Below are 22,824 nucleotides of genomic sequence, written 5' to 3' on the forward strand. Positions count from 1 at the left end.
ACAGTAGTTTTAACCCCCCATAAATTCTTATATAAAGTTCCTTTTAGTACCTTGATGGCAGATAAAAATCATATTTTGGTGTCATTGTTCTGAATTTAAGTACTTTAGCTCTGCCCAAGTCTTCAGTATCTAAGTCCTTTGGATCTGGTCATAAAGTTTCTATTTCGTGGGAGCTTTGATAATGCCTTTTTGGATGTAATTCTTTGCATTGTTCAATACTGACTCCTGTCCTTTGCTCATTTGAGTTTGTTTTCTTTTTTTGGCTTCAGGATTGGAAACATTAGTGAGAATTAAGGAATCCACAGAAAACATACTCATTTCTCTTAAAACAGAAATTTAATGCAAGATTTTTCTTTGTTTATTCCAGACTTTTAAAAATGCATTCACAACACTGTGTTTTACCAAAACGTTACTTCTCTCAGATAAAGCTACACGGGGTTTTGTGGAACAGAGAATTATTGTGGGATTCAAGGTCTGATGTATGCTGACACTGTGAAGATGTGCAAAGATGCAGCTGCATCTTCGTTCTGAGTCTGTGATAAAGAGCATTGGCCATTAGAGCTGCCCCCTCTCTCTCCCATAGCCTGCCTCTCCCCTCTGCTCCTCATCCTGAATCTCAACAAATCCAGGCAGTACCTTACATCAAACACGTGTCCAGGAGTACTTTACACAGAAGGGCTGCAGCCATGCTGAAAGCCTTGATGTGCAGCTCCTTTAGTGAAAAGTGTCCTCTTCATCTGTCAATTGATTTTTTTCCCTAAAACAAGTTAACAGCTTTTATTACCATAGTGAATGTTTGATCAGAGATACTCTTGTCGGTGGAACACTGAATTACTAGTTCTTTGCGCTTTTGTGCGTGAGACATAACAAAATGGTTTTGGCTTCCATTTCCTTTTTCTGTTTTGAATTTTTGAAACCTTTTCTGAACAGTCAGAGGGACAGTATCCAAAATCTACTGTGTTTTCAGTGCCATGAAGAGGGTGAACACAATAACACAAGCCGTCCCATTTACCAATTCAAATTCTTTTAGCAAGAGATTCCCAACTCTTTGCTCGAGTTGTGGACAAAAGCTTTATGCAGACACTCTCATGTCTTAGCATACGAGTATTCAGTCAAAAGTTTGGGTTCACAGTGCCTATCCCTCAGATGAGCTTCCCCAAAGCCCTCTGCCCTCAGCTCCAAAATCCTCAGTTCCTTGAGGACAAGGCAGAGCTCTGGCAATAGCAAAGTCTACAGTGGTTGTTGTTTTGGTTTTTTTTTTCCTTAATCTGCTACTGTATGAAAATGAGGCCTCTTTTGAGATGTTTTGGTAGCACTAAAAGGAGAAGTAGAGACATTAAATACTTTTCTATGAACCCTAGCATTGAAGCCAATAATAAAACAGTTTACCTTAGAAAAATATATGGTATTTTAGTTTTCTTTTTTCTAACATTCTTATGGCAGTGGATGCTCTTTATCCATGAAATTGTAAATACTCTTATTCTGTAAGCCCTAGTGCATGCTGCCATTGATGATAGCTACATTTGCTAAGCCAGAAATGTAACTGTAGATTGGCAGGCAGTTGAGAATACCAATTATATTGTCTGTATGGAGCTGGCAGCTCCATCCTATCTATGTGATAATAACTTTTTGTACTAAGTTTGCTTTCAGTGTTGTAGGGTGATTTTTATATAACTAGATCAGCTCATTCAATTATTGTCAACAACAGCTAAATTTTACTTCAGTCCCCAAAGGTGACCGAGGCCACTATTTGATTAGACACCTATATAAATTGGCATTAATATTTAATAACATTGTCAACTAAACTATTGTGTTTATAGTTTAAGTGTCACTCTTCCCAGCTCATTGAACTGTCTGAATAAACAGACAAGTTTTCTATGTCAAGTATTATGGCTAGAAATCCTGCGTTTTCTTTCTAAATGAGAATTGATGTCAGCCAAGGAAATGAGAGTTTCCATCCATAAACACGTACTGCAGCATCAAAGAGATGTAAATGTGCCTTACAAATGTGCTTCGTAGGAGACGGGAGCTCTAAATCTCTCTAGCATAAAAAAATTCATAAAACATTTTTCTGAATGAGGACTTGCCTGACACAATGCAAAAAAAAAAAAAAAAGAAAAAAATCACCACTATTCTTTCTTCCCTCCTTCTCCTTTCCATTTTCTTTAGACAGTATCACAGTTCAGCTGCAGTTACAAACAAAGCAGTGCCACTTCAGTGCAAAACAGAGTGCTGGTTATTTATGCCACAGGTATTTCAGGTGTTTGTCCCTGTTCCATTTATCTTTCTCCATTTCATGGAGTTTTTCCTACTCCCTTTGTCTTCAGATGGCAGTGGAAGAAAGTCATGCGAGCTTTCGTGGTGTTTGGTTGCCATGGCAGAGATGTCTCTTCAGAGTCAGCAGTGTCCCTGCAGCCACAGTGACCATCTCCCATGGGCAGGGCACAGCTCCTGCAGCACTGGGAGAGCCATGGGAAAGGCAGGAATGCACTTTGGTGTCACATGAGTGACAGGAGGACTCTTAAGAGCTGAGGGTTGGGGGGGAAGGTTGCCTTTGCTGTATTCCCAAGACAGGTGAAAGTGGTCATTGAAGATGGAAAACCTCCTCCTATTCAGCAGTGCCTCTGCACAGCACAGGAGCAGAAACCACACAAAGCACCAGCCCATACAAAACGTTGTTTTGTCACTTTGAGCTGTCACAGATGAGGATTGACTAATGCTGTCACAGGGAAGTTTCTCAGCCAGGATCTCAGTGAAGTGTTTGCTTTACATCCACTGGCAGTCAGGGTAATTATTGATTGGCACCAACACAGGTAATGACCTGTGGTTTTTATTTCCTTTGGGAGCACCCATTTTTGCTTTGAAAGAATGAAGTAATATGGATCCCTGTGTGATCCTGTATCTGCTATGTATACAGATAGGAGAATTAAACTCATTATTGCATTTTATAATGCCCTGCTTTGGTTGAGATTGCTGTCCAATCAATTTGGTGCCAAAATTTCTCTGAATTGTTTCTTTTCTTCCTGTGCATCGCTTTTGAGCAAAAGCGATCAAAACCAAGTAGAGCACAAAGTGAGAATGCATCATTGATTTAGGCAACGGCACAGTAAGGATTTATTCCTTCTCTTTTTTTGCTTCCTTAATGATCACTGAGCATTAAATCAGAGTGATCTTCTTTCTTCGTTCTAATTTTGAGAGTAGAAGTAATTCAAAAGTTAATTTAATAGGAATTTTTTTTAAAAACTACTTTGTCTACAATGAATTTTATACTGTGGATTGTGATTGCTCTCATAGAGCTTCATAAATTTCTCCATTTCTTGACCCATCAGCCTTTGAAGCAAAAGCAAATGCTTCCTTAAACCTGAATCAATTGCATCCTGTAGTGGTTCCTTAATTATTTTAATGTTTGAAACATTTCAACAGGATTAAATAGCATGCTTTACTTTTTATTAGAACTGTGTTGCTTCTCTTAAAGCACTTTTGTATAGTTAATAAATGTTATCCAACCGTGTTTTTTGAGCTACTCTGCTAATGCCAATGTAAAGGTCACTTTTTGATGTTTTGATGTTGTACCATCCATATAATGGGATCAGCCGCACTGACACTCTGTTCTGGCAGCAAGTTAATGATGAATTTTGCACTATTCTGGCACTTCTGTCTTAAGTATGATAGCTTCTTCATAATTTCCAGATAAATCACAGATAAATCAGTGATTAATCTGGAATCAATCTTTTCTTCATGTTACTATTTCTTATCATGCTTTCTTTGAAGCAACATTGTTTAACCATTAGTAAGCCAGGACACTTTGAACAATATTCCTCTATCTCCATCCATGCTGAAGAGTGACATTATGGGGTTGTTTACTGCTTTCCTGGAGTATTATTTTCTTTGTGGTCTTTGTCTTGTCTAGGAAACAATCTTCTTTGGCCTTTTAATTTTTTTAGGATTGTGAAGAAGAAATATATTTTTAATATAAGTTTTGCCTAGGGGGTTCTTTTATCTTAAATCTCTTAAACCAGAGATAAATCTGATGTCCTTGGTATAAGCCAAAGTAGTTGTTCTACCTGGGTGGAAAAAATGAGTGCTGCTTTGGCTGACTTTCTGATAAAGAAGTTTTCGAAAGTTTAACCAACTGATTTTTGTTTTGTTGTGCAGCATGCCTGTGTGCTGAGAGTCACAGTAATGACATAGGAAAGGGGCAAAATATGAAGTACAATTGCAGACTGAAGTATAAATTTGAGCTCCTTATTCTGTCTTTATTTCAGTCAATTTTTAATTCAAGCTATCTCACCTATTCTCAGCTGGGATTTGCCACAGAACTTTTGCCAGTCTTGCTACATTCATGGCCTGGAAGTTAAGGGGCAAGTACGTGTGCACACACAGAGTCTTTCATTAAATTTAAAATTAAAAAAAAAAAAAAGTTTAAGCTACATTTAAAATTTGAGGTTGATTTTTCATTGAGAATAAAGGTCAACTTGATTTTATTTGGCTTTTACTGCTTGCCTAGGGAAGGTGTATAAAAAGTCAGCCTACTTCAAACACACATATATGTATATGTGCACTTATGTATCTTGTACATATGTTTTTCAAAGTTTGACAGCTTTTCCTTAAATTGAACAAATGATACTGCTTAGCTGTCACAACAGATATTAAAAGGGAAGTGAGAGATGCTGAATTTAAACAGCAGCTAAACATTATGTTGTAAGAAAACTTTCCACACAACAAACACACTAATGGTATGAGGCCTCCACTCTTCAGGGAAGAAAAATTCACAAGTGGAAGAAGTTTGGAATGAAATAAGTCTTCCCTAGGAAAAAGGGATCTTTGGAGATTCGGGTTTTGGCAATCAGAGAGGAAGGGGGCACAGCCTTGCACCCAGGATTTCTGGGAGCTGAGATGTGCACAACCAAGAGTTTAAAAGTCACATTCCTGATTGTGCTAAAATGATCAGGCTGTCAGAGAAATAATGCTCTGCAGATGTGATGGCATTGGATAGACTGACTTATGTCATTAAAAATATGCAAAATAGATGTGAAGAGATCTGGCAGAACTTGGTTTATTGACCATGTATGGTTGCAGGATGTGATTTAGGATAGCAGCACTACAAACACAAGAGAGGTAGACCTTAACAAAAGATCTGCTGTCCAGCACTGAAAGTCAGTGTACAGAGCTCTTGTATATAAGATGACATACAAAAAACTGAGGATTGAAAAGTAGAATCAATAATGTGGATTTTTTCTTTAGCCAGTCCGTTGTAATAGAAGTCAAATATTTGAGGAACACTGTGTTCCCCAAGTGTTACTAAGAGATAGATAATGAATGTATTGTATTGTCAGAGTTCTTTTCTAAGTTGTAAATTTGAAAAGATCATTTACTGACCAATTCTGAAAGAACAGAAGATAAATGCAGCTCTTTAAACTGAACCAACCACCAAAAGAACCCCAAAACCCAAAAAACCCCACCCCAAAACCACAAACCAAAACAAAAGAAAACCCAAATCAAACAACAACACAAAACAAACAAACAAACAAAAAAGCCCACAAAAAACCCACAAAAACACCAGAAAAACACAACCAAAAACCCAAAACAAACAAGACAAAAATTCAACCAACCAACATAAAAATATCCAGAGAAATGTAAACCACATTTTACCATTGTGACTTAGGCCAAATCTTTCTGGGGTGTCCAATTTCTGTATATCCATCAGGCAGGACTTTTGGTCTCTAGTATCATGGATTTTGAATAAATTCTCTATACAGTAACAAGTGCTGCTGGGTTTGACCCCCAAGGACACTTTTTAATGCTGACAGCTTCCTATCACAGGTAGCAAAATCCTATGTATTACTATTTACCATGGAACATGGTGTAGCTGAGTAATAACGATGATATTTTCCAAGGGTTCCATCTACAGACTCCTTCACATCTTACCAAAGAGGAAGGATATAACATTTCTACTCTGTTTCAACCCAGAAGCAAATGAATTTGTGTATCTTTGATTGCTGTGGTGCAGATGAAAGGGAAACAGGGAAAAGAGGTGGATTGCAGGGAGTACCTTGCAGAAAGTCTAGGCAACGTAATTTTAATCTTTGTTTCCCTGAATTCTGCCTCGTGGAAGATACCTCACCTGTTTGATTTATTGTCATGTGTAAGCAACTGTAAGGGACTTCACAGAGGTATGGTTTTTGTCAAACTGTGGTGAAGTAAATGTTCTTATTTGCTCAGCTGAGGAATCCAGTGTAATGAAATAACTGATGGAGTCTTACAAACTTACAGGTGAATTCAAAACTGAGCTTAGAAAAGAATCGAGAGTATGCAGAAGGATGAACTAATTCATTTGCTAGGGGAGCTTTGTGAATGAATTCCCATAAAGAAATATATACAGGACTTCAGCTACTTAAATATATTAGGCAACCAATGGTTACTTTAACCAACAAAATGATAATTTATTTTAACTTTATTGAATCCCTAGCCAGACATGTTTCTTACATCTTGTGTTAACTAAGGTGATTTGCATTCATTACACACCCTGTGTGCAGGCCTTGCTTTCAGTCCCAGTTAAAGCTGATATTTAAAGCTGATATCTGCGTGGACGTGTGTTAAAATAAAAGAATATTTATCCCCAAACTGAGATAGTAGTAGATGCTTGTGAATCTTCTTTCCTTTGAAGAAAAGAGGGATCTCCTTCAGCTCAGTGCAATGCCTTTTTTACAGGACTAACATAGCTCTCAGAAGAGCTGTGTTTACTTGCAAGGAAAACTTGTTTATTTACATGTTAATATGAGAAAAGCTGTAAAATTACAATTTTGGTGCCTGTGATGCTCATCACTTAGGCCAGTCTTGTCACATAAATGCATGGAACCAGTCACATTCCATGTCTCCTACAAAACATGCATGGAATTTCATCATCTAAAGCAGTAGCTTTCATTTATAATTGATGACCTGTTACATAAGCCTTAACTACACTTATAGTTGGCTGTGTCATCCTATGTACATACTAAAAAAAGGAAGATATTTTAGCAAGGTTTGAAGTAGGTGAGGTCCTGCTGGGAGAGAGGACTGTTAGAAATGTATTAAGATGCTGAAGGTCTACACGTAAACTGTGACCTAATGAAATACCACCAAGGAGTAGTGACTGGGTTTGTTTGCTGGGTTAGGTTTTGTCCTACCTAGAAATGCTGTTTATTTTAGACTCTGTTGTGTTCATGTTACAGGCAAAGAAAGGAAATTACGCTTTCCTGTGGGATGTGACAGTGGTGGAATATGCTGCACTGACAGATGATGAATGCTCTGTGACAGTCATTGGAAACAGCATCAGCAGCAAAGGATATGGGATAGCGCTCCAGCATGGAAGTCCCTACAGAGATCTTTTCTCCCAGAGGTAAACTGAGACAAAGCTCCAGCAACCATTCACATTACTTTTGGCATTCAATTAATAAAGAACAGTGAATAGGTGACAGCAGAGAGGCTATGGCAGGCTCCAACAAAGCTGCTGCTCCTTCTGCTCCATGTGCATCTGGTTTGGGAGGAGGGGACTGGAGGTGACGTGTGGCCTCACACCTTCCGACAGCCCTGCCTCTGGCAGAGGGGACTGATGTCCTCAGAGCCCTGTGTGAGGTAGAGGAGAGAGTGAAGAGGGTTCATGCCACATTCTGCAGGCTCTGGAGCAGTGTGTTGCTGCCTGCAGAAAGCAAGCAGCAATGCCCTGTGTTATCTTCAAGGGTGGGAGGACAGGTGGAACAGTCACAGTTGTGCAGAGAAACAACAATTACAGGGAATTGCATGGGACTGACCAGACCAGACTATAAACCCGTGCTCTTTAGTGGTCTCTGAGCTGTCAGAGTACCTCTGGTGGATGTGTACCCTGCAATGAAGACACACAGTTGTGCAGGCATGTGTGGCCTTAGCAGAAGGTGAGCGGGTGCTCCACTCCAGGCGGGGAAGCAAAGCAAGATTGCCTCATCTTGCTCCTCCTTTATAAAAGGGAGCAAAACTCCAGCTGCATAACTAGAGACAAAGCTGCCTCAAGAGAAAAGGTTGTTAGTAAACAGCTAAAACAGTTATCAAACCAAATCCAAAATGAATCATTCATGCAGAGAAGGGACACTTCACAAGAGACAAAACAATGATTAATTAGCAACTGTTAACACAGTAATTCAGGCATTAAGTAACAGCATTGAAGTAAAATCCTTTTAAATAAACTGCATTTGCTAAAGTAAATGAGTTGGTCGCTGCTTAAACAGATTTGTACTAAGTGGTGCACAAACAGTAGCGTGTTTAGCCTCACATATTTTTGGAATTATTGTAGGAGAGCAGCAGTGGAGTGGGTTGAGCATTCACTAGTGGGACCAGCTGCTGCAGCTGAATGTAGCCAGACCAGGCATAATGGAATAACTGGAATGTTGTGATTTCCCTTGGAAATGCTGTTTGCATTGCAGTGGAATTTTTGACAGTCTCTTTTTTCCCTAAAGTTACCCAGTGGATTTTACCTGCTGCTGTGAGTAGAAAGCAATCTTGGTATAAGGGAGTTTCAGATGAAGAAGACAACACTCTGGTGGTGGAGGGGGGTGGAGTTTTGAACTGTGGGATGGTAGATTTAAGAGCTGTGAAGGATAAGGAAAAGACAAAAAAAAAAAAAATGTAAAAAGATATCATGGCAAATAATACTTGTCTTTTGGAATCTCTGCAGGATCCTAGAGTTGCAAGAAAGTGGAGATTTGGATGTTCTTAAACAGAAGTGGTGGCCACGGATGGGACGTTGTGACCTGAATAGCCACACCAATGCACAGACAGATGGCAAGGCACTCAAGCTGCACAGTTTTGCAGGCGTTTTCTGCATTTTAGCAATAGGCCTTCTTCTTGCTTGCTTGGTGGCAGCATTGGAGTTGTGGTGGAACAGCAACCGTTGTCATCAAGAAACACCGAAAGAGGTCCATAACTTTTATTCTTATCACAATTAAAAGTAGAAAACACAAAAGAAAAGAGAGGGCAAGTGGAAATTGTGGGATTTTAGGTGCTCTCAAGCAATAAATTTGATTTATTTTGATTTGCCATACTAAGCTTTGCATATAACTTTTTGGGTGGTTGTTTCTAAGAAAATAAAAGCGAACAAACAGAAGTGTCTTTTGTGCACATGGAAGGTGCCAAACTGACAGCCCTGGAGACTAAAGTCCTCTATTTATTTGTAGAGCAGATACAGCATGGGCAGCAGCAGTGCAAACTTCCCCTCATTGCCCCACCAATGTGCCTCAGCCCTGACCTGGAGAGACCACCTTTAGGGGTAAGAGAGTGGTTCAGACACACGCCCTCGGCCGCTCTGCTGTGAGTGGCGGGGAGGCCAGTCACGGGCACCTGGCTGTGCCATCTGTGCTGATGTTTTCTCTGATCTGAGCACCCATCCATTGGCTGGGACATCCATGTCCATCCTGTGCAGGCTCTGCAGCTGCCAGACGTCTGGTAGCTGCTGTCCTTCATGGCTGACCTAGGCTGAGTTTGAAGAGGTACACGAGCAATTAAAAATAAATAAGCTAGTTAATAATTGAATAAGCCATATTGCCGTGACACTGTTTAAATGCTTCCTTTCTTTTGAAGTCAATTTTATTTCTAAAAGTAGGAGCCTCTGAGGAAGCTGACCTGCATATAACATGTTTTATCTAGGAAGTTATGTCTGAGAAGTTCTTGGGTTTGAAGTTTCCATGCACAGCAGCAAGTAGTCGTTAGCAACACTAAGATAGAATAATCAGTCTGTTCTCAGATCTGTCTTGCATGAAGCCTGTATTTGTTTACGTAGATTCAATGTTTAACAAACTAACCTCTTGTAATTTTGGAGACACTGAGGCATTTGTAGGTGCTTTCATCTTGGAACAGATGTTTGTTACAAGTAAGTAATAGCAGTGAGCTGGGCTACTGCACCACAGCTGAAAAACAGTACATAGCCCAGCAATTCTAATCTCTCTCTCAAGTCACAGGAGCAGTAGACATACCTGTCACCTGTAAGCGATTTTGGCAAATTGGCAACCTGGTCTAGTGGGTGGGGTCCCTGCCTTTGGTAGAGGGGTTGGAATTGGGGATCTTCAAGGTCCCTTCCAACCCAGCAGTTCCATATCCTATGATTTTGCCCTGGTGCCTTGTAGAAGTTGCTCCTGCTGTAACTCCAGAGGTGCCCCCACACTGGTGTCACAAAGGCCCAAAACCCAGCAGTAGTGTTTCACTGCACACTGTGACATCCTGCAGGGCAAGGGCAGGGATGCTTTCCCAAGTGTCCTCATGCTGGGGGCACCAGCACTCATCTGGCCATACTATGTGGTGTGTTCCCCTCTCTGTGCTCAGGGACTTGCCTTTGTGTATCTTTGAAGAGGGAGATGAGAATATGACCTAAAGGCAGTTTCATATAGCTAAGGTGAAATAATTCGCTCTGTTATTACAGGGAGTTTTGAATACTCAGTTTCCATTGCTGAAAAAGGATCTGTCTTCCAGAGTTTAAATATTCTCTTTTTCACCTATCCCTTTCTTTTTTTAATAACTCTTAGAAGGATTATTGCATATCTGTGCCTACCCCATCCCATCTTTTCTCCCTTTCCCATCCTTCTCCTCCCCTTTCCCTCCGATGTGTCCTTGAAGGTTGCTCTTTTACATCTATAGTGCTCTTTGGCAATTTCTTTGTCAAAAACAGAATACTTGTAACCCTCTGTGTTTTCAAGTGAACTGAAGTTACTCCCACGGTAGAGCTGTGCTTGGGGAAATCATTGTCCATGGGGCTGGACCTACTCTTGGAGCACAACTAGGCCGGGTTAGAGGCAAATTAAACTTAAACAGAGCATGGACAGGTTCCAGAAAGATCAGTGATGGGGTTGCTGCCAGGAGCAGAGTCATTGGGAGGCCTGGTGCAGCAGGTGTGAAGGCTGAACGAGGAGGAACATGTCCCCAGTGAGAGGGCACAGGGCTGGGCCGGCTGGAGGAAGGCATGCAGAGGGTGTGCCAGGCAGCATGGGATGGAGTCTCCCGTGAGAGGGACAGGCAGGCAGCTTTTGGGTTGATCAGAGCAGCTAGAGGGAAGGCCCAGAGCCAGAGACAGGCAGGATCCTCAGGAACCCTCTGCCTGGGCCAATGTCCCCACGTGCAACGTGGCCGCATTGCTCCAGCCCTGCTGCACTCCAGGGCTTGGGGGCTTTTGTCACAGTGGCCACAACATCCACTTAACTAAATCAGCAAATGAATGTAGCAGTATTCCCTGGCAGATTAGTGGCCTGGCGTATTTTGTTCATGCACTACCAGTGAGGAGGGATTGAAGTGGGATGTCTGATGGCTACTGCAGTTAAGGAAGGAAACCAAGTTTTGATGGTGAATATAGGTTGAAGGTTTTTGACATGTTTAGAAGAACCAAGTTTCAAAACTATGGGAAGGACAGGATCCAGGGCTGAGGGGTGGTGGAGTGTCCTGAGTGTCCCTCTGCTTGAGCCAGGAGCAGTGGCTGAGCCTGGAATAGGAGACCAAAGCACAAAGGAGAGTTTGATCTCTAAGAGGAGTGTGTTCAGGGTAGCTCATTTCTAGCACTGTGTGTTAGCCAGCATTTCTACAGCAAGAGCAATAATGACAGAGCTACAGCACGAGTAGCATACACGGAACATTAAAATCTGCCTCTTAGCTGCATCTGGTGCTCCAGCCAAGTCATTAGTTCAGTAAGAGCTGCAAACTCAAGTCGTGCTGCTCATTTTCTTTTGCTTTTGGGAAGGCTCTGGCAAAGCACAAGTGTTGTAATATCACCTAAAAATGTTGGGAACTGGAATGTCTCCCAGCCACTTTCTTCTGTGAAGCAGAGCTTGTGAAGGGTCACAGAAGAGGCTGATTTTCTTGCAGTCTGAGATTAGATTTTGATGTTGCCTATGAGGCCAAGAGAAGGTGGCAACATTTGGGTTCTGTGCCCCTCACCCTGTTAGGAGCCTTACAAATCCCTTAGAAAAAATGATAGTGGAACCAGAATTGAATAAGGAGTTGTTCTGACTTGTGAGGCCCTTGTGAAGCATTCTCACGTTGGCATGACCCTCTCGGTTGGTTGTATCATGTCAACAATTGCCAACTCAAAAATAATAAAAAAAAATGTTGGGACAATGAATGTACAACTCCTATGGCAGATTTATGACGGGGTTGGGTGCCTTGCACCTTGCTGGAGAGAGAAGAAAAGCATTTTTTAGAGACTCTTATTTTTTTATGTTGAGGGTCTGTGAAGTCTGTGCTTAGAAAAATGTGCATTGCCTTCATTGGCATTGGAGAAATGTTTTCGGCTGACATTAAGGTGGTGGGTTTTGCCAGTTTGTTGTCTTTTCTTTTTCTGCTTTGTATTCCTCAGGCTTTTGTGGAGGTTAGGCTGAGCCAATAGATGGATTTCCAGGGACTCAGATGTCTGCATGGTATAAATCATAGCTTTTAATTACGCTGAGTGTGAAGAATGTGGTATTATCTATGAAATGAACAGGAGCCTGTCTTTTGAAACCTGACAACATAACTTTGACTTTGATATTAACCTGATCTACATTTGTAGACTTCTTAGGAAGAGTTGTGTCAAGGGGACACTTTTTCCAATTAGAATTTTTTTTTTCATTTTTCGCAAATGAAGAAACTCAACCCCACAAAAATTGAAAAAAAAAAAGAAAAAAAAAAAAAAAAAGAAAAGTATTGTTCCTATGCACTAGGTCAATTTGTTCAGACAAACCTCCAGGAAAAACGAATTTCCTTTATTTTTCCATGTTGCCATAGGTTCACAATTGTATCTTTCAAGGAATAGTGAAATCTCTTGCTGAAAGAGTGAGGGCTGGGTTGATCTTTTTCTGGATGTTGATACAAGATATTTTTATTCTATTTGAAGGAAATTTGTAAAAAGGTTTCTAATGAGTTCTGCTGTACAAATCTTAATGTTATCCCTATTTAATCCTTATCAGATCAGATTAACAAAAGAAAGATTAGCTCCAGTATCAGGAAAAAATGTACTGCTGCAACACCATGCCACATTATTCTATTAGGGCTCAGGTTGGCAATCTCTTCAAGCTGGAAAATATCTGGTACTGTTAAAATTGCTTTATTACTTTCTAACTCAGAAAAACTTGACTAGGTCATCTTTTTTCCAAAAAGATATTCTGGAATTTATAATCAACTTCTACTCGTTGGTACCCAGTCATTCAACACCCACAGTGAAATTTAGCCAACTCATACATCTATCTCTGTGTGTTAAAATCTTGAATTTACACAGCTGCTACTCAGCCTGAAATGCTGATACCTAATTTTTTGACTTTGACAAGCTTCAGAAAACTAGGGAGTTGTGAAAAATTAATATTTATTCTGGAGTCTATGTTCAGTCACTTTATGTCCCTTTTAAATGACTGAGCAATCAGATGAGGTTATTAAAAGCTGGTACCATATAAATGTCGAACTTTTGACAATTGCCTCTGAATTTCTTTACCTTTTTGTGTGAGTCCTATGGATTTATTTCACAATATCAGTAAGCCATAATGTAATTTGGGTAATTTAACAGCCAAGGGCTTTGCCACATCATCAGATTGTTGGCATCTTTTATCCTCTTTGAAGGGATGAAAGGCAGTTTTCACATCTTAGTTGTGATTATGATTCCTGCACTGGGCTCCCCAGCATCCTCTGTGCTTTATCAGCTGTGTCTTTGTGTGATGTGCTGTTCCTCTGAAGATTATGACTTCTGAGATCTCTTCAGAACCATGAAGAAAGCATTCCTACTTCATCCATATTCTACAAAACAATGGAAACTTATAAGCAAAGATAAAATGCCCTACTATTCATGGAAAGAAAGTTAAATTCTTGTAGTTTTCCCTGTGCATGAGATTATTCACAAAAAAAATTTAACAGGCAACCCCATGTTAAACAGAATTAGTCACTTGTGCAGGATGATTTTTTGTTTTCTGGGATCTGATAATTTGCATCTCTCACAAGAGGTGATATTGATTCACTTATATTCGATATAGTTCTTGAAAGGCCATGCTAGAATGACTCCCAAGAAGTTCTTGGTTTGATTTTTTTCTTTGCACAGATAATATATATGATTAATCAAAAATCTATTTTTCCAAAGCAGCTGTGCTATTCCTAGCAATGTGAGTGTTTCAGAAAGTGGACCCAGTGTGTTTGGGAATCTGTAATGCAAGAGGATTTGGGGGTTTTACTGATTAAGGCATAGCAGAGTTTTCCCCCTCCTGAGTTGCTTCTAGTCATTGTCTCATAACTTGTGTCAAATTTATAATCCATTAACAATCTCAGTCTTCTCAGCTTAGTTTGTGATGTCTTTCCTTTCTCACACTTCTGCAAAATCATTTTATTCAATAGACTCTTTTCACTTTTCTGTCCTTTCTATTTTTAAATTATTAAAATGAGGCAGCATTTCAGGTACTGTTCAGAGTGGGAACAATCTTGTGTACTCGTAACAGCACCTTATAATTCCCATTTCCTGCTACTTCAAGCTTAATAATGTCTTGAATCTCAAAAAGTCTAGACTCTGCGAGCTCTACGAGATAGTGGGAGGTAGCAAATTACTCTAAAAGTATTCTAAAAGTTATTCACAAGTAATTTGGCAGTGAAAGGAAAAAAAATACCCACTTGTATCTCTGTCCAGGGCAGCCTCTTGTGATCTCTGCCTTAAATTCCCTTGTTTCCACATCCACTGATGTGCAAATCCCAGCCTACCTCAGAAATCCATTCTTCCAGCTCTGGTGGTCATGAAAGTTACCCACTAAGACTCTCTTCTGGTATTAGAAGAGCAGGAATCCCAGTGTACCTTACAAATGGAAATAGGGCTGGCAGACAGGAGTCCAGTGGATCCAGATTTGTCACTGCTAAGAATTGTGGTTTGTACTGCCTTCACCTCACTTTAGTTCTCCAGCCAGATGCTATTCATGGTGATTGAGGCTTCTGTACCTTCAGCATGGTGTCAACAGTGTTGGTTTTGATTATTAAAGAGTCTCTTGCTTTCCACCATTATTTTCACTTTCCTTGTCTTTTTCCTTGTCACTTCATTTACCTTGTCTCCTTTGTGGTGTTATCTTTTTATGTGATAATTTGATTTGCCCCAGGATGGTTCCTTTTGAGAGTGAAAGGAAACATGAGATCATCAAAATGATATTTTATTTTCCCTTCATTGCATGTTCTCTATATTTTAAATTGTTTTTATTTTAAATTATTTTTTTCTGTATTTTAATGACATGTCTGAAATCTTTGTACATTTTTTGCTCAGTTGCATATAAATTATCATTTGTTTGTACTACTGTATTGTATTCTACTTTTCTAAGAATAAATAAAGGATTGTTTGGGGAAAATAAATCATGCAAACATTGGCAAAATAATACATTTTAATGCCATCTAGAAATTCAGTTTCAAACCGGCTTTGAATGTAATAAGCTGAGGAACTTCATTTAACTAGCATTTTTAAATCAGCAAAGCTGCGTTAGGGATCAGTCAACCAAGAATGCAAAGTTTAATGTTGTTTGGTGATAAAGTATAAGCTGGAAGAACCAGTAAAAAAAAAAAAAAAAAAAAAAAAAAAAAAGAGGCTGATATAATATATAATATATCAATTACCTTGTACAGAAGCTGGTAATAGCTGGAAGGGCATCTTAACTAACTCCATGTTGCCTTTTAGTGAAGAAACAAGATTTTCTCTTTGGAGGTGCCTAGAGTGATGCAGATATTCTGCAATTCCTGGCCCCAGGCAGGGTGCACATCCAGAATCCAATGAAATCACTCAGCTCCTGCTATTGATCACCATAGATTTTGGTCAAGGCTGTAATGGATTTAACAGTGACATGTCATCCCCATGATTTATGGCACTGGGCCCAGGCTTCTGCTGCCCAAAGCAGTGGTGAAGCAATTGAGTTTTGTACCAGCTTATTTCCCTAACTGCAAGGAAGGGAATTTTGTGTTTGGTTTAATTTTTTTGTCACGTAAGAAAACCCTGCTAATGGGATCCTTAGGGATATAATCTGGATTTACCTGGCATGAACCTGAGGGGGAAAAGAAAATTATTCAACTGAAATAAGTTTAAAAAATGAGTGTTGCCATGCAGGGAAATCAAAAAAGAAATAACCTGTTTAAAGTTTCAGTTTGGTGATGAGTGTAAGTACTTGCTTAATTTGCATTGCGTTGCCTATCCCAGAGAACTTCTGTGGCTACTCATGAGCTTGGCATGAGCTTATGTATTTTACTGAATTGGAGCCTTAATGTGTCAGATTCTTTTAGATCCTTCACACAATGTTTACACAGCTAATTTTTGTATGTCTTATCTCAGCCTATGGCGGTATTTTAAAGTTGACTTTTTGAAGGGGGTGTAAAATAACAAAGTCAGTAAAAGTTTAAAATAAAAAAAAAAGCATAAAATGTGACTTTTTCTCAAATTTCTTTTGCATTTTTGGGGTTTGTAAAATGCCTTAGGTGTTGATCTGATTAAGCATTTAAGCATGTGCATAAAATTAAATAAGAGGTGCCTTCTGATCTCACCCAGAACACCAAAACACTTCCATTCCCTTTAGTGGCATAGGATCAAACTTCATTTGCTTTGAAACCACCATCTATGAAGCAGAAACTGGGAATTACAGGTGCATTGAAGTTACTTGGTGAAGATTGACCTTGCCATGCCATGACATAACCATGCAATTCATAAACCTGTTTATCAATCAAATTTAAATAATTTTATAGTCTATACCTGAAATAAAATAACATGTGGTAAATATTACCAAAATATTAAGGTATCACAGATACCGATACTGTGGAATTTTTTTTTTTTTTTTTTGGTTAATTAATGGCTTGGTTATGATTTTCTATAAGTCCGGACTCATTTTTATAGGCACATATATTAAAAAGGGCTATGAAAACTCACTCAGCATAACAAGTACTCTTTCTTCAGAATTATTCAGTATGCAAGAGTTAATTTTCAGGAAAACTGGTGGCCAGATTTTTATTATGCTGAGCTATTTTAATGATTTGGCTGGTCATGTCTTGTCTTACGTCAAAATGGGAGCTTGGGCAGTTTCCAGAGTACAGCCCTGAATGGGGGCACAGAAACCTTTTCAAAATTCAGTTTTTAATTGCAAAAATTGTGTCTAATAGTCAGGTGTAAGGATTTTGTGAGGGTTTGTAAGTCAGCTAACACTGGGCACCAAGCAGGTTGTAGAAGCAGTTCTTTGTCTCCTGTGCCAACTCTCTCTTTTACTCCTGGCATAATAGGAAAAAATGGGAACTTTTGAGATTTGGATGTGACTGGACAGGAGTGGTGAAGAAGGAGGGTGTGGAGCAATCTGTTATGCCTGATGCTCCAGTAGAGTAATTCAGACTGTTGAAGGATAGCATTGCTTTGATTTGAGCTCACTAGGGTGAGAAATTGCATCCCTTATGGACTAGATTATAATTTAGGATTAAAAAAACCGTGTAAAGCAATATAGAGAAACCATTAAGTTTTAGTGAGTTTTGAAATAGAACCTTCATGAATTTAATTTTTCCTTCATAAAAGAATAATCTGTCACCTCACAGTGTAATTTTTAGTGATGTCGAGTTCTGAAAACACCACCCTCTTGAGGGCCCTCCTCTTGCTGCAATGCAATTTCAGACCAGAAGTGTAAGAAATTATGAGTATATGTTTGCTGAAAAGAGTGAGATATTGATTACATTATTAGCCTCACTATCTTGATCCTTTTTTTTTTTTCTCCCCACATCTTCCTTTCCCTTTCCATCTGGAGATGGCCAATGATGTGAGGCTGGGCCTCAGAAGCATGGTGAGAATTTATAATAAACCTACAGATGATTGGTTTCTTGTTGAAAATGCCTGCACAGATGAATCCCTGTTAGTTTCCTCCTCATCTTTACCTTCCCCTGGAACTCCCCTTGCTCCTAACCTCTGTGTTGTTGGAAATGCCTGTAACTGCAGTCTGTAGTGTGTACACAGTAGAGGTTTCTCCACTTGCAACTTCTCCTTTCTCCCGAGTTCCTTGGCAGAGACATTGGCATGCTCATCAACCAGCACCCATCCTGTACTGCATTTTGCTGCTTGTGCTGAGAAATGTTTCTTTGCATTCTCTTATTGTCCTATTTATTTTCAACATCATGAAAACTGTGGAAACATCTGTACCATGTGAACCACTTACTCATTCTCTTTGTCGTTGGGTTATCGGCTGGTGAACCAAGGTTGGTAAGGATTTTAAAGCTTGAATATCTCAGCATGAAGCTGAATGTCCCCTTTTATATTGAGTAACACATGAAAATGCTATCACACCTCTTCCCTGGCAGGTTGGGGTCTGTTGTGAGGTCTAGACTGTGCTCTCTGTGATTGCACTTAATGGATGGTGGTGAATGTGGGAGCAGGTCCCTGCATGACAATGTGGGGCGGCCTGCTGTTCCCCCTTCAGGACTGTGTCCTGTGCCTTTACTCACAGAGACAGGGATGCAGTTGATGAGAATAAGTAAGACAAAGAGAGAGGTTTAGCTAGTTTAAAGTGGTGTGCATTGTCAGCTTTGCTGGGCTGCTGGGGAGACACTGTCTAGGGTGTTTGTGGCTGGGCTCGCAGGCAGGACCTGTGGGACACGTCAGAATTAGACCCTGGTTAGATGTGATTTCAGGTTAGATAAATCCAGCCTGGGTAAGATGTGCAACTGGAGTGTGGGAAGATGTGAACTGCTTCATGAAGGTTCTTGCTACCTGAACCAGTTCTGTAGCAAGTCACTGTTACTTGTTTGGTGTCTAGGCTTTTGGTAGTAATTTATTTACACCTATTTTCTGGCTGAGGGTAGCTGGAAATAAACTTTAGCAGTGTATTTGAAACAATTTTCTATCACATTAACATCAACTTTGCAGTATTCTGTAATATCTCACTTTTTTTTCAGGTTTACTTAGAAGGAAAAAGAGCATTACTGTCTCTTCATAAAGGAATTTCTGCTCTCTGGTGAAGGGGAGCATCACGTAGTAAATAAGATGGCCTCTTGTACATAATTTTTACAGAGTTTTGTTTCTTTGCAGATGATTCCACATTGAATGAAATTATCAGACTGCAAAACTTTCATTTCTTTTATTCTTTCAATTAGGTAACAGCCAACTGGACCTCACCTGATGTCAGTCTCAGTGCCTTCTTCTAACAGCTGGTTTATGGACATAATTTAGCTAATTGCTAATTTAAAATACATGGTAGAGCTTCCACTTGTAAGAGCAGAAGCTTGATTGCAGGATTGGGCCTATTTCTAAAAGCAGGTTTTCAAGTAGACTCTTGAGGTGCATCCCTGCATATTTCCAGTAAGATTCTGTTATGGTCAAACCAGCTCTGGGCAGAGCACACTCAGAAACCACTCAGCACATTTTCTGTAACATTAAGTGCTGTTTGACTGGGTCAGCTGCCTGTGTTAAATTCATGGCAGCAGACATACATCACCAGTGCCTCTGTTTACACGTCTCTCTGCATTTCACTGCATTGTCGGCTGCGGAGTCTGCGGAATAATGAGTGTCACACAGTGAGTCCTATTAAAAAGGGGTTGTTTGTATCAATGGAACACCACACTGTATTGTCGTTGTTTTGTAGCACACGTGTTACATATATCATCACTGCTTTTTCTTCTTGAGCAAGCCAGTTATGCCTGGTTTTGCCAGTCCGCCAGAGCCTCCTGGAATAAATTAAAATTACAGCTTTGCATATGCAGGAGCTGTAACTGAAAGTAGTGATAACGACCCTGGGTGGGTAGAGGATTTCAGAATAATCCTAAACTATTACACAGATACAGAGCTACTGCTGCTGCTTTATTTCTTATTAACAAGCTAAACGTTTGAGTCCTTGATGTCTGAAACCCCACAGACTGAAGTTGCTTGCTGGGTGGAGCCATGAGGTTTGATGCTGAGTAAGAAGAGAATAGTTTGTGGGTACCTGAGCATGGAAATTTTGCTGTTTCAGTTTTTTTCTCTGCCTCCTTTTTTCAGTTTTGCAGTATGGCTGTCTGTGCCTGTCAGTGTTCCTTTCTAAGTGGGTGCAGAAGTGCCTGTGTGTCGTGACCTCTGACACCTGTCACTATAAACACACATGTATGAGTCAAGAGGGCTTTTATATGGGTGGGAGAGAGACAAACGTGTTTCCTGCTCCAGGGCAGAAGAGCAAGTGTCTGTCTGACACTGGGCTTTGTCTCAAATTTTGAAACTGAGTCCTAATCCCAAAATTACCTAATTTTTTTTTTAAAAATAGTTCTTGTGCAGAATGAAAGCCTAATATTAGCATTTGTGTCTTGGTTTCTTTCCCTCACCAAAAGATAATCCTTCATGTTGTCACTCAGGATAGGAAACAAAAAAAAAAAAAAACCAGAAATGTGCCCTGATTGATGATTAAGTCTATATTACCTTAAAAGCATTGTTTTTTGCATTTCTCCTGACTCTTATTAACTACTTTAACAGACTTTTAATTCTTGGCACAGTTTACCAGCACCTGACTGGGAGGTGTTGACACAGGCAAGATATTCCCTCCCTGTATGAGCCTGTCTGCCCATATTGGCTACGTGTCTGAAATTTTAGTCCTTTTAGGCCTTTAGAGCCATCAATCTTTTTCTTCTCCAGTCTAGTATGCTTTTATTTGCATGTGTTGGATGCTGATGCAACTTATCACAGTTCTGGCATAGTCTTAGCATCGCATTTCTGCAGATATTAGACTTCCCTGTTTGGGCATTTGTCTTTTTTTGCCTTACTGGAACTGCTTCATCATCTTGTAACATTTTTATGCCTTGAAGTGGCTTTTCGTGAAGTCTGTGATAAGCTCACAGAAATCACAGGTAAAAAATCAGACACCACAATCGTGTCTTTAATAAAAGTATTTTTCTCAAAAAAATTTTCCCTTGGAAAATCCCAAGTGTTGCAAGCGAGTCAGCTGGGAAGTATTACCTTTTAATTAATTCTGTTTAGAGAGATGTAGGCAATTTCTTAAAAACATCAGCCAGTAGCTCCTTTCCAACACCCTTGAATCTGATCATGTTAACTGGCTCCAAACCTCCCAGTTAGTAGCATATTCTTTCAATATGACTGCCCACAGGCTTTTACTAGAACCCACTGTCAAGAGGCACAGAAAATAAGACAGAAAACCAAAATTGATTACTCTGTAAATCATAGTGTCTGCATTTATGTCTTGCCATAATTTCCCTCTGTGTGAAAAGGCCAGACTTGGTTAGTCCTGAAAGGGAGTCACAGTTTCTTGCAGATGTGGCCACGCAGGTTTAGGCATTGCCAGATAATTCTGGTGGGCTTCCTCCAGGTGCAATCCAAGCCAGGGTGTGCTCCTGCTGTCACTCAGAGGCCCCTGAACCTGTTGCTCACCATCAAGTGCTTGGGACATATCAGAAACCTGCCCTTCAAACACCTTTCAAGAGCTCAAACTTGCTGGGGGACACTGACATTTCACTTGGTATTTATGAATAAGAGAATTTCCTGACCAGGAGCAATGTTTAGTTAGGTATTTTCCTTAAGCCTGCAGAGGATAAGCCTTATTTTGGGTGTATAATTAATTTTCCTTAGACGTTTCTTTCCTTTACTGATTAATTTCTTCAACTGATCTATTTGGAGTACAGTATTAATATTGAAAAATTACGAAGCCAGCAAAGGAAAAATATTTTTCTTCTGGCAAAAAAAGCATATGCTTGTGTCCAACACAGCTATAGTTGAGAAATGAAGTTGAATTGGCACAAAATGTCTGAGATGTGACATATTTATAATATTAACTACATTCTATAGATTATGTGCAAAAAAGAAATTTTAACAAATTGCTGATACATAATGAGAAGCACAGAACTAAAAATAAAGGAGAACATTGAGCTGACAATGGAGCAAAAACATCATAACTTTTAAGATTTCTTTTTCTGGCTTTATTGCCATTTAAACCTTTCTCCATTTAGCTTGTTGGTTTTCAGTAACATATGCTACGTTACTGAATTTCCCAGAAGAACAATAAAGGGGGAAAAAGATTAGGTTTACAGAATTTACAGATTCTGAAAGGTTGACTTGTCACATAAAGCTATCCCAAAACCTCTGCTTCTGGAAATTCTGGGATTCAAAGCAGTTTTATGGTGGGCAATGACAAACAAACCTTTTCAAGGGTTTCTGAATTTTATCTTTTTTTATTTTTTTTTTGTTTAAGCATTTGAAGAATCATTCAATTACCATTAAGATAGTCTCATACAAACTTTGACATTTAGTTATTTAGTTGCTCTTTGTCTAATAAGACAAGGAAAAAAGGAAGAACCTTTAAAAATGTGGTTTTATAATTCCTCAGAGACAAGTTGTTTTCCATAACCTTTGCAAACATTTTTTTTGACAATGGAAAGAAGGAATAATGTGAATTCCTGGTCTGTTGAAAGCCTTTAAAAAGTTTTCTCTGATCTTAATAGGGCCAGCAAGTTGTCCTTAATGCTGAAGAAAAAGAAGTAAGCAAATGAAATCATCACCCCTACCTCCTAAAGAGATCCCAAGCATTTATTTCTCTATGTACTTCATGAGTGTTCTGGTGTAGATAGAATGTGATGTTTGTGTGCAGGAATGGATTTTAAACTTTATTGAGAATGAAAATTTTAGCACAGTGAAACATGAGTCTGTCTTGTGGAACATCAGCAACTGCAAATCCACCATTTCCTGAGGAATGCTGTCCCAGGTGGACTGTGCACAGCAGAACAAAAGGCCTCTTAGGCCAGGAGAGGGGAACACTCCAAAGGATGTGGTCCTTAGTAATCCCTGTGGTCTGGACCTGGAGATGTGTATTAAGAGCATCCCAGCTCTGGCTCTTCATGCTTACATCTTAGGAAGGGCTCAGCTAAATATGT

General features: G+C 39.6%; 1 protein-coding gene across 1 annotated transcript in view; it reads left to right on the top strand.

Annotated features, from left to right (window-relative positions):
* GRID1 (glutamate ionotropic receptor delta type subunit 1) overlaps positions 1–22,824 on the top strand; it is a 484,454-nt gene that overhangs the window by 457,926 nt on the left and 3,704 nt on the right. The window contains exons 14-16 of the mRNA XM_066324528.1: positions 7,212–7,378; positions 8,687–8,927; positions 9,191–9,277. Coding sequence (XP_066180625.1) covers positions 7,212–7,378; positions 8,687–8,927; positions 9,191–9,277 — 495 coding nt within the window. The remainder of the gene's footprint in view (positions 1–7,211; positions 7,379–8,686; positions 8,928–9,190; positions 9,278–22,824) is intronic.

This window comes from Sylvia atricapilla, chromosome 8 (assembly GCF_009819655.1).
Source record: "Sylvia atricapilla isolate bSylAtr1 chromosome 8, bSylAtr1.pri, whole genome shotgun sequence".
Lineage (NCBI taxonomy): Eukaryota > Metazoa > Chordata > Aves > Passeriformes > Sylviidae > Sylvia > Sylvia atricapilla.